At 49.2% G+C, this 17,218-nt stretch overlaps 1 protein-coding gene across 6 annotated transcripts in view; it reads left to right on the forward strand.

The window, feature by feature from the left end:
• Nucleotides 1-16,613, forward strand: part of NRP2 (neuropilin 2) — an 89,754-nt gene extending 73,141 nt beyond the window's left edge. For 2 of the 6 annotated variants that reach the window (XM_074911135.1, XM_074911136.1), the window contains exons 16-17: nt 12,436-12,504; nt 13,125-16,613. In XM_074911135.1, coding sequence (XP_074767236.1) covers nt 12,436-12,504; nt 13,125-13,429 — 374 coding nt within the window. In that variant the 3' untranslated portion in view covers nt 13,430-16,613. Of the gene's footprint in view, nt 1-1,996; nt 4,892-12,435; nt 12,505-13,124 lie in introns of those variants that run through there. The other 4 variants (XM_074911137.1, XM_074911138.1, XM_074911140.1 and 1 more) reach the window with 2 other exon arrangements.
• Nucleotides 16,614-17,218: the final 605 nt, after the last annotated feature.

Genomic DNA, 17,218 nt, shown 5'->3' on the forward strand with positions numbered 1-17,218 from the left:
ATCCAGTGGGAGCTGGCGGTGGCCCCCCGTGGGGTGTCCCACCCCACCGCCCCTTGTGCAGCTGGGTGAGGGGCAGCAGCTGCTCGGGGAGGGGCAGGGATACGCCGCTTTCGTTCCCCCAACTCTTGTGGCCGCTGGTGGAGGTAGAGAAGGAGGTCAGAGGGCTGCCTTCTCCCTGCCTTGGCTGCCCCCAACACACAGCCCAGCTTGTACCCCAGGCACTGTCAGGGGGCAGGAGGGACAGGGCCCACCCCCTATTCCTGGCAGTGAGGGGTGGCTGGGGTGAGACAGGGTGAGGGTGGTGTATCTGGCAGGTAGGCTTCTCCTGAGACATCCGAATCTCTTGCCTACAGTGACAAATATGTGGGTGGTTCCCAGACTCCTGCTCTGTAAAAGCAGGATTTTTCTTGCCTGTGTGGGTTTCTTCTTGGTTTTGAGGGGTTTTTCGTTGTAGTTGTGCACCTAGGTGCAGTGTTCGTTCTGATTTTTACTCCCTGTGCCTGGGTTATGGGGGATGGGGATGAGAGGAAAGCCTTGTGTCTGGCAGAAGAACCATCATTTTGCCACCAGCAGCAGAAAAGCTGTCACAATCCCAAATTTGCCAGCCAGTGGCTCTGCTGGTAGGGCAGTGTTTGGAGGGGAGGATGGAGGCTGTGCTGCAAGATGCCCTTGCTGCTAACAAACCTGGTTCATCCTCCACTGTTTGGTTTTCTCCTCTTGGCATCCTCTGAGCCTGCTCAGGAAACCAAGGTGGAGTTTGGTTAATGAAGAGCTCAACAATGTGCTGACGCCAAACTGCAGGAGCCCGCAAAATTCTGCTTGCCGGTACCTAGCCGGGGGGCTGCCCCCTGACAGCGGGCTGGGGGACAAGAAGAGAGGGTGAGCAGAGAGAACTAAAGTCTCCCCAGGGACTTTGGCCCCCTTGAAGTAGCCAGTAAATAAATGTGGTGCAAAAGGGCATCTCTCCCGAGATCTTTACAGCTCGCCCCCCAAGCGGGGCTGGGGAGGTGGGAGCAGTGTGTGCAGGAGGAATAGCGCAGGGCCGCCCTCGGTGCCTGGCAGAGGCGTGTGTGCGTGCTCCTGCGGACTGGCAGCGAGGCCCTGCGCGTGTCTGATCACCAGATGTGCGCCGAGCTGTCCCGGGATGACCTGGGAAGGGAGAGCAGCCTTGCAGCCGTGCCCTGCAACAGGCTGCAGCTGCGAGACTAGGAAGGGTTAACCATCACTGGGCTGAGCCTGGGAGCTGCCTGCCCTTGAATTCAAGGGAGGCAGGTATTTTTCAGCCCTCTCTAGGTGTGTTTGCTTTATCAGCATGAATTCGTAGTCCTGGCTTGCTTAAGCTGCAGAGAGCATGAGTTTCTTACATTTAATTTCACAGCCTGTGCCGAGTAAATAATTGTAACCATCCTTTCTCGCTTTAAAAAATAGTAAGTAAATCTTTAAGTCTGTGAATGGGGCACCTAGTGAGGCCAGATCTGTGTGCAGAACACTTTCAGACAAACATCCTTTTCTCTGTCTTTTCCATAAGAACGACAAATGTTTCTCCCTGTAATTTCTTTCCCAGTCTCCTGTGGTAACTTCCTTGGCCATCTGAGATTACGCTCTTCCTCCAGTTAGGAACGTGATGTGTTTTGTCACTGCTTAACAACATCTGCCATGTAGAGACAAAACCAGGCGGCTGATCTGGAGAGGGCCAAAAAAAAGAGGAGGAAAAAAAAACATTTGTTGATGCCAGAAATAACAGTAATAATAGCGTGCATATGGAATTTGTACTGCGATCCAGGCAGCCTGATTAATTAAAAGGGAAGAAAAAGGCCCTTCAATATGCGGGCTCAGCAAACACCAGGCTGTGCTCCCCCCAGGAGCACGCCCCGTATCCGGAGGCAGCCCTGGGACCTCGTGTTTCTCCGTGCTGTACTCTTGAAAGCATGTGTGTTTCTTTTTGTGCGTCTGCATGCCTCCCACCTAGCAACCCTGTTCTGTGTCTCCTCCCCAGGGCCAACCCTTCTGCCAGGGACCGAGCCCACAGTGGACACGGTGTCAGTGCAGCCCATCCCAGCCTACTGGTATTACGTTATTGCCGCCGGAGGTGCTGTTGTGGTGCTGGTCTCCGTCGCGCTGGCCCTTGTGCTCCACTACCACCGGTTCCGCTATGCGGCCAAGAAGAGCGATCACTCCATCACCTACAAAACCTCCCACTATGCCAACGGGGCCCCCGTGGCCGTGGAGCCCACCCTAACCATAAAACTAGAGCAAGACCCCAGCTCCCGCTGCTGAAAGCCGAACAGGAACGAGACAGCAAACAAAACACAAAACAGACAGACAGACAGAAACTAAGACTTCAAATACGTTGCCTCAGTTTTGCACTTTTTTCCTTACCTAGCATACGTGTGAACTCTTAGACATCTCCGTCCCTTCTCCATCCCCCCAGCCCTTCCCGAATCTTTTAGAAACTCTAAACTAATGCTGCATCTTGGATTGCCAGAAGAGACACACCGCCCCTTCACTTCAGAAGTGAACGCTCCCTTTCGATTACTTTTCGAGGACTCTTGGGGTGTCGGGTGGGGTTTTTTTGTTTTGTTGTGTTTGTTTGTTTGTTTGTTTGGGGAATATTTTTTTGTTGGTAGGCTTGTTTGGTTTGTTTTTTTCTCCTACCCTTAGGCAACCGGCGAGGAAACTTGGTGGCGCGCCTGGAAGCTTGTGTGTGTGGCTCGTGCACGTGTGTGCTAAATCTGTGGATGCAAGTGTGCATGGGAGTGTGCGCGTCTGACTGACTGAATGTATATTTAGAAACAGTCCCTTTTTAATTTGCTCGTTGCTTCTACTTGCACAGGGAATGCTTTTTCCCCCCCCTCCCCTTCCCGCCTCCCCTCTGGAAGGTCTGGGATGTGTTTATGGTAAATACCCTGATTTGTTTACTTGGGGAAGAGAGCAATGCTTTTTTGTTGCCTTATCTAGCTTTGGCTGGGTTTCTTGTTTGATAGCGTTAATGTCTCGGGTGCAAAATGAGAAGAGGCCAGGCTGGACAGTAGGAATGTCCACCTCAGATGGCTAGAAGAATCCAGAGGGGTTCATAGACGTTCAAAAAGTAAGATCTCTCCATTTATTCTTTCTGCAGCCAACATGATAACACAGCCATTGTTTGGAAGTGGGGGGGAAACCCTCTTCTTCCCCCACCCACAAGTGAATCTATTTGAAGTTGCCTTATATCAGAGAAGCTCATAATGAATGTTTTGTTTGTATCTGTTAAAGCCAGCCTTAGGGTAACACAAAGACTTCAGCAGGTCTAAGATGGATGCTAAATACTGTAGTTTCTTGAGAATTGAAGGTTTATTTATTTTGTAAGTATTGTCACTCTGGGTGCTGATGGTTTTGCTTTTACACAGGGAAGGGGGAGAGGGCTCCTCCTTGTCTTTCTGCTAGAAATGTTCAAGGGACAAGGATAATTCCGCTTTCTGAATTTTGGGTTTGATTTTTTCCTCTGCCCAATTCATAGCTGCTGAATCATAAAAATTGCCAGTTGACTTTCTAGAATGTCAATTAGTTTTTCATTTGCTAATGTTCTGCTTCTTAAAGCATCAGTAACATCTAGCAAGCAAAGCCTAGCAGATGCACCTGGGGGGCCCAGCCATTGCTGCTGCTTTAACCAGGGAGGCAAGACAGAGCCTCCAGCACGCCTCTGACTGTTGAATGGCCCAGTGTATTATAGTGGAAATGCCTTATATAAATTACTGAATGATGACACCCGAAAGTGGTTGGAATCATTGACTCTAATCCGTTTGCAGGCAAAACAAGTACCTCCAGTGAGTAAGGTTCTCCATCTTATTTGTGTTCATTTGTGATGAGTGATCAGCTTCCCTCCCCACTCCTAGACTTGATAGTGTTCCCCACTACTCCTTTGCCCATGAATATTGCCTAAAATGAATCCAGACAGCAGATCTGTTAACTTCCCTGCAGTCTTGAGCTTCCTTTTGCTCTGGAGAAAAAGTGGGAACACAAACAGTGCTGTGCATATGTGGTATTGGCCCCTATTGCAGTGAAGCCCTCTCCCCAGGGAATCTCTGTCCATGGGGGTGTTACTCTCCCCTCCCTGCCTTTAATCATGCAGCCTCTTTCAGCTCCTCATGCTGTTGACTGAACAGATTTCAGCAGGACCCCCTCAGCTGCAGCAGGAAGCATCTAAAACACACAAGGGGCGCAGAAAAACCCAGGGTGCTTTGGCATGGTGAGCAGTGGTGAATGCCCAGGGCAGCGTCCCACCGGGACCCGGCTCCCACCAGCTTTTCGAGGATAGCAGGGACATGCCTGTCCCAGCAGAACCCGAAGGGACCCGGGGGAGCTCCTGTCACCTTGCAGGTGGTGGTGCCTAGAGGTCCCCAGAGAGGGGCTTCCAGAGCCGGGGTGCTTTCTCTGTGAGCGTCCTCGTTACACAGCACTGGTGTTGCGGTGCATATGGTTTGTGATGTGAAATCCCACCCCACCCCTCAGCCAGCTGCAGATTAAAACAGATGTGAAATACTGGCATGCGCTTCCTGCATTTTCAGGTCAGCCCAAGCCATGTCAGCAGCTGATACCGTCATGTTTCCGAAGTCAGTTCAATCTCCCTAGGTCAGATGATCCCCTCGCTTTGATCAGGTTCACCCCCATGGACTTAGCAAGCATGCATCGGTGTGTCAAGAGAGGAGAATGTGGCACCCTGTCTTTCAAACCAAAATCACCAAAGACAAAACAGAAGGTCACTTCGAGATTTTTATTCCCAGTTCTCCCCCTCTCTTTGAGCCCTGACATCCCCAGCATTGCCCAGTTGCCTGTGTGTGAAAAATATCTTGTGGAAATTTGAAACTCTTTGAAGATGTATTGTGTGGAATGTAATAAAATGATGATATTTTTATACAAATATCTGGGGTTTTTCTTCCTTCTTCTTTCTTTGCTAACAAGAATGCTGTCAGTTGAAGCGAAGCGGTGTTTCAAAACTCCATGTTTTCTTTTGGAGCGTCAGGGTTGTTCCCTTCAGCAAAGTGAAGCTCCCGTTCCTGCTGCGTGCAGACCCAGCTCCCAGCAGCGCAGCTGCTGAGCGCACCCAGCCTTGCTGCACTCAGGATCGGGCCATTAATAGCAGCTTTTAGATCCATTACATTTGTACCAGTCCTTAGTGGGAGCTTTGGTTGGCTGGACTGACACTTGGGATTGTTTGGGGATTTTGCTAAGGTTGCTTAAGTGCTAAATAGCTCGATGTGATTATGCAGAATTTCTCCAGCTGGGGGCCCTGGAGACAGGACATCCGACTTCCCAGGCTCCCGGGGGCCACCTCGGCTGCCAGCTCAGTTGAGCTGTGCGCTCCGTCCCTGAGTACACCGAAAATCGGGTAAGCCATTACAAAAATTAATAATGAAAACAACAATGCGTTCCTCTTCTCTGAAATCCTTGCTGGGCCTCTGCATGTTGGAGAGCTGCATGGGAGCAGCCCATTGCTGGGGCACCAAGGGTGGCGAGGTGTGCATCCCCTGCCTTCCCTCCACCCGAGTCCTCCCAGCTTGTTACAGGGGCCTCTGCTGCAGGACTTCTCCTTCCCGTCTTCTCTAGGCACACTTTCAACCCTTCAGACGAGTCAGGAGTCAGCAGCATCACGTTTCATGTCAAATACATTTTGCTGCTAGTTTGAGAGGTTTTCTTTCCCTCCTGCATTTATTTTCCTTCTATTATACTCTTTACCCTGGCATACAGCTCAGGTTTGCAATGAAACTTCCTGGCTTTACTAGGAATGCAGGCCATCAAGAAAAAAATAATTCAAATGTGATCCCTCTCTTTGGCTGGTCAAACACAAGGAAAGCTGAGGACCCGTGCCGCTTTTTTGGGAGGGGGGGAGCTTTTTTTTTCCTCTAATTGTACAGCAAAGCCCATACACTTGTAATTTGCATTTTATACACTTCACTGACTGTCCAAGCAAAATTCAAAACAAATATGCACATGTGAAAAAACCGGGAGGGAGAGATTGGCTGATGGCTTCCCAACAAGGAAGAAAAAAATTCTGTTAAGTAAACAGATGAAAAGGGAGGAATCGTACAGGGTTTAATTATTCTGTATGTGTACTGCAGCCAGATTGACCAGGCTGCAGCACATCATACTGAAGAAAGCAGCTAAAATTAGCACACTTTAAGAAAATAAATACAACTTGGTGTGATTTTGATGCAACTTCCTCTGCAGGTAACTTCAGGTGTTTTAAGACTCTACTTTAAAAAAAGGGGGTAAACTTTATGGCGTAGTAGTAGGGACTCTACATTTCAGGGAGTGGCATTAGGAGTGGAAGCCTGATGACTCCTGTGTCACGGGGAGGGTCTGGATGTGGCTCCCCCAGTTCTAAGTGGGGTGATGGTGTCGTCTTTTTGTCTCTGCAGTTGCTGCCATGTTGTAGGGAAAGCAACTCCATGTGGCTGGTGGGAGGTGGCCCACCAGCTCTCTCTGTAAGCAATGGGGCAAAGCCAGTGGTAAACAGGGGTGTGAAAGAGGGAGTGATGGCCTGGCAAAGCAAAGGGCGCCATGGGAGGGGCTGTGCTGGGCCTTGCCTGGGCAATGTCAGTGTTCCTGAGGCGGGTGATCGCTCAGGAGCAAGCTGCAATCGTTCACCCAACCCAGAGACGGGTCAGCCTCCTGCCTGGGCAAGCGCCTGCAAGATGACACTTGGCACAGGGAGCCCAGAGCTGCTTTCCCCTGGGCTGTAAGGATGAGGTTGGCTTTTTCCTGAGCAGGGTTGAAATGCCTCTGCTGGTGGATGCAAGGGAGTAAGGTGGAAACCAGATTGTGCACAGGACTGTGTTGGGATTTTTGCCCGTGTGAAAACCTCCTGACTTATTGGGGCAGGCCCCTGGTTACCTCGCGTCAGGGCAGCAGAGTGAGGTGCGCAGACACGAGGCAAGGGCCCCGAGGCGAGCTTGGACAGGCTTTTGGCTTTCTGCCACAGCTCCTCCATCAGTGGCTTTGGCAGCTCTTAGCAGCAATTGCAGGCGTGACTGCCAGTTTGAGGAATAGTGTCGTTAGCCATTGCTACTGTAAAAACAAACAGCAACAATGGGGAGGGCGATAAACATATCAGGATGCCGCAGAGCTGCCAGCTTCTCCCCCAGCTCTAAGCCCTTACGCAGCGGTGGTGGACTGGCAGCGCTGCCCTTGCACCAAGGAGCTGCTCAGTTTGGGACTGGTGAGCTCCATCATGGAGCGCCAAACTCAAACAGGGGCCCCTTACTCGGGTAGTCCCGCGCTAAGAGGGAGGGAGAGCAACCCCACACTGTACAGTGCCGCTGTAATGCCACACACGCACACCATCACCACTGTTCCCCTAGCCTGGTGCCAGCGCTGAGGAGAGTTGCAAAAGCAAAACATGCCAGAGAGGTGCCAGGGAAGGGGTCTGGCTGCAATGGGGGACATAGCTGCTGCAGGCAGGGTTTGGCAGGGTCCCCATTTTGGGCAGCCGCCTTGGCCATCTGCCACGCGTGCAGCAAGGGCAGGGTGCCACGTGTCAGAGGGCAGCGCCGGAGCTGGAAATAGCTGCCTGCGCACGTTCGCCTCCGCACCAAGCACCCAGCCTGGCTTCACGTCTCTGAATGCTTTCGATGAGCGTCTTCACCGGCCCAGCAACGCTTCTCCATCTTCTCTGCATATGGGAAGCCAAGGAGTGCAAGAGGCTCCTTGGTGCCCTGGTTTGAAGATGGTGCCAGGGCAACCCTAAGGCAATCTGAGAATAAGGTCCAGGGGTTCCTGCGCTTCAGAGGGTGGCTGGGCCAGGGGAGATGCTGCTTGTTTGCTTTCTCTAATGCTCAGCTGTAGCCAAAGCACTGTTTTAATTTGGAATTTGGCAGGCATTTAGCCTTTTTGTAAACTAAAGTCATCCTGTGTTTCTGGAGGAGCAGGGAAGAGAGAAGTGAGGTAGATTTTCGGCTGGAAATAAGCAGTGGGGGATTCAGAGGGAGTGTTTCTGCCGGGTGCCTGTGCTGCTGCTTTGACAAGCACTTCCCCGTTCCCTGAGGGTGGGAGGTGTCGCTCCCCCAGCCCCCCAGGCTCCCAGTCGAAGGAGCAGCCAGTGCCTTGCTGCCGCCAAACAGAGCGGTGTCACGGCGAGGCCACGGCAGCTGCTCCGCTGTGTCAAAACAAAATGATGTGTGTTGGAGTCACGCTATTGCTGCGGAGAGACAAGGGCTGGGAATGAGCAAAGGGAGAAAAGCGAGGATGGGAGCAGAGCTGGAGCTCTGCCTCTCTCTCTGACAGGGCTGGGGAATGGTAGTTTCTGACCCTGTTATCCTGGGCTTAGCTGGATTTAATGCTTCAGGCCCTCGTGGGTGCTGTTTGGCAGCAGAGCAGCTGTGTATCTCTGATGCTCCCCTTCCCAGGCAGGATAGCACTGGCCAAGATGGATGGTGTAGCAGCAGGAGAGAGAGGTGAGCACGTAGGAGGGCACTTGTTTTTTGGGGGGAAGTGACCAGCATATGGTTGTTTCCTCACTGTGGAAAAGACCAGAGTGCAGCCAGCTACCCCTCTTTTGTACCAGGAGGCACAGCTGCAGATATTACTGGGGAGTGAAAGACAGTAGGTAGCAGAGCCGGCAAGCCGCCTCCACCTGGTGCATCGCCTTCAGCCCTAGAGCCCAGGGACCCCTGTGGGGAGCAGGAGCACGGGGATGGTGGGAGTGCATCCCAGGCACTCTCCAGGCCAGGCTTCCTGGTGCTAGAGAGGCTGTGGGCAGGCAACAGAAAGAGTTGGAAATTTCTGCAAGTTTGATACATCATTTGGGAAAGGCACCTCCTTTGTTCACCTAGAAAGAACCCGAGAAGTGCTGCAGCCACCATCTGCAAATGCCTGTGTGTGGAGACATGCGTGGTGATAGACAGAGCTCTGCCCTGGGATGGAGGAGCCCAGCAAGAGGGGGAGCTTGGTGCCTGAACTTAAACCAGACAGACAGTCTAGAAAGAAACAGCGATTCTTTTCTTGATGGTGTTCATTTGCCATGAAGGAATGTGTCTAAGTTCCAGCAGTTGGGTCTGGGTGTCTTCTCTAAAGCAATAGCTCTTGGCTTGGTGCTAAGGTCTGTCTGCCTGAGGCGGTGGGCGCTGCTGGTCGGCCCCTGCAGGCAGGCTGGCACTGAGTGTGTGCGGAGCTGGGAAGTACATGCCAGTCCATATGATGTGCTGATGTCAGCTTCGCAGAGGTGAGCTGCCTTGGCAGGTCTGGAGAGCTTTCCTGCAAGAGAATGTCTGCAGTGGGACACCAGAGAACCTCATCTGCTCTTGTGCCTCCCCCATCTGTCCGGGCGAGGCATATGACCCCCCTTCCACTAGCCCTCTCCCTGGCCTAATCCCTCCCGCCCTTGCTGCTATTTTAAAACAGATGTACATTAAAGCTCCTTAATCTTTGGAAATACTAATTTTCTCCTGCTCTCCCTCCATCTGAGTTCATATCAACGTGGTACTTAAGTCACTCCTTGTCTTTGATTAGGATCTCATCTTTCTTTTTCAGGTCCCATAAATTAGCCTTTTAGCTGGCAGTGCTCTCAGATCCAACAGATAACAGCCTTTTCTCGGCATCCGGCTGTTTCCAACAGCATCGCTAACATCATCTTTTGGGCATGACCGGCTAGGCGCTCACCGCCATCATTCAGCACACGTGCTTTAAAAGGGACCTTTCACTGGGGAGAAAGCATTTCTCACGTTTAAATACAGTTTCCCCTAACTTTCTTGCCTACCCTTCTCCAGTATACTTTTTTCCCTCTTAAAATGCAAAGTAAATTGCACCTGAAAGCTGCTCTTTAAGGAAGCAGCTCTCCACAGCACAGGACCATGCATGTTTCTCCCATTCCACGCAGCAGCTTGCAGGGCTTTTCTGGGTACCGCTTTCCAAGGGGATCCCTTCCCATGGCCTGCTCCACCTGTGACAGTATTGCTAAGACTCATCACAAAGGAGCCTAACTGGTGACAAATAGCAGGCTACTTTCTGTGACAGGAAACCATCTCCAGTAGGAACTGAACTGAGACCACCAGCTTCAGTTCTCACAGACAACCACACAGCCAGAGCTGATTTTGTTAATGACTCAAGAAACCTCAGTGTGGAAAAAGAAACGTTGAGTTATATTTTACCAAAGCCTATGTAGAACCCTGCATGACAACATACAATCTGATAATAATGATATGGTGTGCAGGGAACAGAAGAATGGGGGCCTACCACAGGCCTGAGGAGGAAGAAGAATGGGTGAGGAGGAAGAAGAATGGGTGAGGAGGAAGATGTCATTTAAGCAGGACTCGGAGTCATATTAGCATGGGGAATTGAAAAAATTGCTAGAAGAGTAAATAGATTTTGGGCTGAGATTTTTCTATAAATGTTCTCTCTTTTCAAGTTTTCCCAGCGCTCCTTCCTTTCAGGCTGAAAGAACTGGTGTTCTTTTGAAAGTGTTGATTAACCAATACTTTGTTTTTTCTGACTTTTCCCTCAAGGCTACCCTGGGAAATAAAAAAACCACCAAATTACTAGCTTGTTCTCACATAAAATTTAGAGGAGCTGCAATATGGAAAGGCAAAGGACTTCCAACGGCCTTTCCCTGCACATGGGCTCCTTGGGCAGACCGTGGTCCAGGTTTCACCTTTGCTCATGTTTGAGCAACCTGCAGTTTCGTAGGGTTGTGTGGGTGACACGGATGGCAAATTTCACTGTTTGTCTTCTGATGGAGGACTAGCAAAACAGACATCTCGGTGTGTGAACTGCTTTGTGAGATATTTTTCCACTTGTTCAGCTCTAAATGTTTGCAAGAGGCCCTCAGGCAGTTCTTCCAGCCCTAAGATGTTGCCATCTGGGCCTGTCAGTTCTGGAAGTGTTGAGAAATCATATGAACTCGCTGCTAAAGTAAGCATTTACAGAAGCTGGTGTGCACCTATGTTTCTTCAGTGAGCAACCAGCAGCCTCGAGTCAACTTAATTACCTGGCTCAGTAGACGCAGAGCTCATTGTCAGGAGGGCAAGTGTTGGGTTCTGTGTGTTCCTGTTGTCAGGTTCACTAGAAAATTCAAAGCAATCACTTCATCTTTTGAGTGCGGAGAGCAAAAGCCAATTCTGCTCAAAGGATGGGTATTTGGGAAGGTATCATTAGTGCCACCAGCAGAGAGGATCATTGCAGTCAGGTGTAAGGTGGCACTGGGACAGAGTGATGTTCGGCAGAGCCCCCTGCTCTGGAAGTGAAGCCTGAAATGATTCTGGTGGGGATTGCCTGATACCGTTGCCTGGGATAGCAAAAATATGGATTCAGTAGTTCAGGAGGCCATTTGAAGTCCTAAATCTCTGTGCAAATATGCACAAATATTCTTTTATGAGGTTTTGAATAATTTCTTTGCACATGGCTTTTTAGGCGCAAGTTACAATCTTTGGGTTTGGTTTTTTATAAGTAACCTCTTTAAACTCTTCTTGCCATTTTTGCACACAATGCAAAGTAGCCTTGGTTTTCAACCACAACTATTTCAAGGATGTGACTTCTGCCGTTTTCTAGTAGTCCCTGATTTTCTGCATTCCTGATCATTTTGAGGTGCCTTCCCAGTTGAGCACCCCAAGTTACAGTCAGCTTTGAAAAATCTAAGCAGATTGACATTTTCTTTTGGAAAAAAAAAAAAAGCGTTTTCTTCTGGAAAACTAAAGAAGGGCCATGGTAACTATACATAGAGATAATGCTAGGAAGACTACACAGGAAAATAACTTCTCTCGGATTACAGCATGTGCATTTGGTTACTAGTGCTTGATCTGTGCTGAACAATAAAAAGAAATGTCACCACTAAAAGGAATTTGGATCAGAGAAATGTTAACATAAATGCCTAGTTATGGACACCCATTTGCCGCTCTCCCCATTTTCAACCAGCTTTTGCATTAAAACATGTAATGATGATACATGACTTCCTCAAATTACTATGAATTTGTCTGAAACCCAAAGAGAAACTGGGTCATTGAAGCTCTGTGTCCAGTAAGATGTATGGGAAAAAATGAAAAGTAGTGTGCTAAATGGATCTAGCATTAGTGGCAAGTAATGATAGGCACTAAGATCCTCTTCACAGTTGTAAGGATAATACCCATGGGCATGTTAATAGTGAATTATGGCCATTATACAGGCACCAATGACAATATTTTAGTGCTATTCAAGTTACCTGGTTTCTTTGCTTTTTGCTCACTCTCTTTTCTTCTTAAAAGCTGGTCATTTGGTGGTCATGAAATGTGATGTAGTGGGAGGATCCTGTTCTCTCAAGTGCGCAAGAGTCATCATTGACTTTGGCCAAAGGAAGAAGAGGAAGAGTTCTTCCTCCTTTCATGAGGAAGAGCCTTGCAGTAGTTTAACTATCGCTTTCCTCTGGCTGGTCTTGCAATAATGCCCCTGAAAGGCCTCTTTAAACAAACTGTGCTTCCCATTTTGTTGTTATAGTGAACTTCCCAAGAATGGAGGATGACTTTCCAATCTCTGAGCAAGACTTTGAAGACAACAGTGATCCAGGTTGGTACCCAAATTCTACCTGGGCAATTTATCTGGTGGATACTGTTTCAGTATCAGGTGCTACAATTACTCACAAACCTCAGCTTCAGTGGGGGTTAGGAGCCAGAACATGCTTGAGAACCTATACGGAAGTGGTGGCTTAGTCTGGATAAAGACATTAGTTTTCCTTTCTTGTTTTCCTTTTTCAACAACCAGCAACCTTGCAAAGTCAATATACTGCGTTTGTGTTAGGACAAGTGGAACTGATCTTTCAAGCATTAATTGCTGCTTGCATGGCATTTTGACTTGTAAATGGAGAAAATTAAGTCTGGGAGCTGTGACAGATTGTTTCCATAGTTTTGAACCCAATGGCACTTGAAGGGCCAGAGTTTCAGTGGGTGTAAAACGCTAGCATGCTATTTCCATAGCCTGAGATGTAAAAGTGAATCAGAGCACCTAACTTTCTTGGTAGTTTGGTGCTTTGCATTACATCTAGACCTGAGTTAATGAATCCTGCTGAGATATACCCATGGGGGAGGGCTTATACTCTTGTAAGTTCATCACAACTCCAAGTAAGTAGTGCATAAAGGTGGGGGGAAAAAAAGGTGATCCCTGGATAATAAGTGCCCATTCCACTGCAGATTACTTTGGATCGGATAGGAACGACACACTGTTCTCTACTAACTCTCCAGGAACCCCAAAGCTGGACAAAGAAAAAAGCTGGCTCTACACCCTGGATCCCATCCTGGTGACCATCATAGCCATGAGCTCCCTTGGCGTCCTCCTCGGGGCCATCTGCGCTGGTCTGCTCCTCTACTGCACATGCTCGTACGCTGGGCTGTCCTCGCGGAGCTCCACCACACTGGAGAACTACAACTTCGAGCTGTATGATGGCATCAAGCACAAGGTCAAGATGAACCACCAGAAGTGCTGCTCAGAGGCCTGATGGGTGCCCTGGGGATCACCCTCGGTGTTGCACCCGGCGAGGTGGGCTGGCGGGGGGCTACTTTTTTTGCTGTTTTCTATGGGAACTGAATGCCATAACGGGGAAGGAGGGGTGCGGGAGGAGCGAGGGGAGGCGCTGCTCCTGCCGCCAGGTCCCCACTGGCAGGTCACACTCCGCCAGGACTGAGTGGGCTTTCCCACAAACTGGACTGTGCTGGACGAGGGGGGACCGAGACCCTTGTTTGTTGGTTCATCTTCATTTTCTGCTGATGCGAGTGACTGGGACGTGGGAAGGGAGACTGGTTTACCTTTTGGATGTGAGAAACTAAATGTTGATTGTTATCTCCTTTCTCTGGTGAGTTGCTGAGAAGGCTGAGGGATTTCTTCAGCCACCCTGTCTTCAGAAATAACACACACACGGAGACCCTGTCCATTTTAGACCCCATCCAGATACTGTTTTGGCTGTAGGATTTGTGCACTTCACACTAAATCCAGGAAGCTGCAGTTTCCAGTCCTGAAAATGGAAGCATGTTGTTATCTTCAACTTTCCTTCTCCTGGTAGGGGCGAAAGGTGGGATGTTGGCTTTAGTGTCAATGGTAACAACAGCGCTTTCTAAAATCATTAAGAAATAAAATAGAAAGGAAACCCTATGTGTAGAAGCACCTCTTTGAGAGAAGCTGAAGAGCCTTAAAGTGATTTGTGAATAAGAGCCATTTATTAAATCCAGATCTTGGATTGCAACAGCTGAGGCCTTCATCAGGAAGGCCTTTCTTTGAATCTCCCACCCCTCTTGACCCTGGCCTTTTTCTTTTTGCTATAATGAGAAAATTGCAGCAAACAAAAGATAGAGCGTGTCAGGCTGCCGGCGCTCAGGTGACAGCTTTGGGAAGGGGGCTTCACTTGGGGTTTGACTTGAGACACAGTGCCAAGGCCTCTCCAAAGTGCCAGGGAGGGAAAATGAAGAGGGAAGGAGGCTGGAGCTGTGCCCACGGCCCCAGCATCCCGGCCACGGTGCCCACCAACCCCCCTCATCTTCCTGTTGCTCCCCTTCTCCCTGGAGCTGGGGGGCATGAGCTGGCTCCATCGTCACCGCTGGACCAAACGGCTGCCACTGTATCCCCTTTGGAGCAAAGCTGCACTGCTCCTGATCAGTAGCAAAACCCCGAAGTTTTATTTATGAGCTGTGTTTTGTTTTACTTTGAACAAGTGCCTTAGAAGAAGTATTTTTCCTCCGTCTGATGATCAGTGCTGTATCAAACAAGTGAGGCCTTCATCCTTCCCCAGCAAAACACGCTTCTTCACTGCTCTCTACTGGGTAGAGGCCAGCTGAAGAAGTCTGGTCCTTCTACTTTCAAGTGGTCTGGCTACATTGTCTGGCAGCTGATATCTCTTCACTTACCACTGTGCCGTGGGAGAGGAGTGTTATGAAAACAGTTTAATGGAGAAAAAGAGTTCAAATGCTGGGCCCCAAACCAATGCCTTCATTTCCAATTCAGTCCAATTCACCCTTATCAGCTTGCACATATTTAAGTGAGAAACCTTTCCAGCACCTTGGATTTGCTTTTCCAGGGGCTCTTCAGAAATATCTGACACCTCATGATTTCATGTTTTGCCTAGTAAATAGTTTGGGTTGGGGATGGATTTTTCTTCCTCACTAACCGCAGAGCACCGAAGGTGTGATGTGCTGTGAAGCTCAGTTTGCACAGCCCCTGCAAACACATCCTGCTGGAGGCCAGGTGTTTGGGGAGATGAGCAACATCTGGAGAGGAGATGAGCACGGACAGTGCCACAGCTGCTCCTCAGTGCGGTGGGAATAGGAACATTTGTCTAGTGTTTCATGAAGAGCTCCATCAGACAGTAAGTTTTTAGGGGGGAAAAAAAAAAAAAAAAGACTTCTCCACTGTAAGAAGGACACATATGTTACTGGGGAAGCAGATACCAGCAGCTGTGTCATCAAAACATCCACGGTTCATACATGCAGACGCAGAGACGCACACACAAAAAGGCCTTCATTTTTTTTAATTCACACTGTGTGCCCAACAGAAACAGCGGTAAATGTATCTCAGATTCTCCTTTCAAATCACCTTATTTCCTTTGGCGTTCTTCATGGACAAATTCCACAGGGGTGTTATTTTACTGTACAAAAGAAACAGAGGCAGTAAGAGGAAATGTACCAGACCATTTCAAAGCTGGATCGCTGCTGCTGCTCAATGATTTTGTCCCCTTCAAATCACAGGAGAGGGGAAGGATGAATGGAAAAGGACCATACAGTAGAAAAGTTGACTTAGGCAAACCATAGGTGAACTATATAATTAAAAAGGTGACGTTATGGTGTCTAGTAGGCGTACAGAGAGAAGAGTTCGTATATACATATATTCAGAAATAGTGTGTTTGCACACGCACGTGAATTCTCTGTATGTATCGTGTATGTGACTTACTCCGTGGGACTGACTCGTGTTAATATATCTCTTGATCTGGGGCAGGAGAGTACTGCTGATCTTGGCACTAACTTGGCATGGGCCCAGCAAAGCGTCCGCCCTGCACGTCCCACTTTCCCCTTCCAGAGGGGCAGGGCCCACACGCGTGTGCTTGCCGGGCGGGAGCAGGCCAATAATGCTGCAAAGCCGATACCTCACTTACCTCTGCTGGGTGCTTTACTGTTCTTCTACAGAAAACTGTGTTTGATTGTAACTTCAACAGGGAAAAAAAAAAAGTCGTCAGTGCATTCAATTCATTGCATCCTCCTCTGCAAATAGATTAGGTTTGTTGATCGCAATTCCCTCTGTGAAATTCAGAAAAGAAAAAAAAAATCGGTGTTAATGCCTTTGATGAAACAGGCTGTTGCCTCCACACTCTTCCCATGGTGAGGATGTGTTGCTAACGGGCAGGCTGTAGTGCTGGGTGAATTCATTTTGTGGGAAGGTGCTGGGGTGAGCATGGGAATTAAACCATTAAGAAATTATATGCAGAAATGGAACTTCTCCAAGGTTTGCAGTTCAAGGTATTTGACCGTTCACTGGCTGAGCCAGGACTTATGGACTTAAAGAGCTTTTACTGTGATTCTTCGGTGTAAAAAAAAAAAAAAAAAAAACACAACAAAAACAAACAAAAAAAAATCAAACTGTGTTTATATGATTTGTATAAAAACCTTTTAAAATTACTATTTAATAAACATTATGTTAGAGATTATGTTTCAGTGGCTTTTTTATTTACGAAAGTGCAGCACCGAGGAAACCAAACTGAGAGGGCTATGGGTAGCCAGAAACCCCAGGGAAACTGAGGCATGGCTGGAGGTGTGCAGGACCATGCCCACCACCCTCCTTTGCTACGTGCTGCCTATCCCCTCGGCTCACCCTGGTCTGCCTGTCACCCCAAGGTGACGTGGGGCTTTAACGGAGCCCCTGTGCACACAAGCATCCTGCTTGGACACAGCCTCTCGTCCCAGAGCAGGGACAGCTGGAAGCTGCTCTGGCCCAAGAGCAGCACTTGAGCACAAACCCAAAGGCGGACACAGGTCCCTTCCTGCCACCCTGCGCCACTGCCCAGTGCTGCCAGCAATCCCAGAGAGGAGTGTGGTTTGAGGCTAAGAAAGCCATTTAGGACTAAAACGGCTTGGTGCTGTGCAGAAGGTGACTCAGAGCATGGGGGCACTAGCAGCACGCAGGCACCGGCCCGTGCCCTCTTTCCCTCCTTCCAGGCTGTGTCGGGGGCGCACGGGGTGCCAGACTGTCCCAGCTTGGCCACCTCACCGGGGTACAGGTGCCGGGTACTATATCCCTGTCCTGGTCC

The sequence above is a fragment of the Athene noctua genome, chromosome 7 (assembly GCF_965140245.1).
Source record: "Athene noctua chromosome 7, bAthNoc1.hap1.1, whole genome shotgun sequence".
In the NCBI taxonomy this organism is placed as follows: domain Eukaryota; kingdom Metazoa; phylum Chordata; class Aves; order Strigiformes; family Strigidae; genus Athene; species Athene noctua.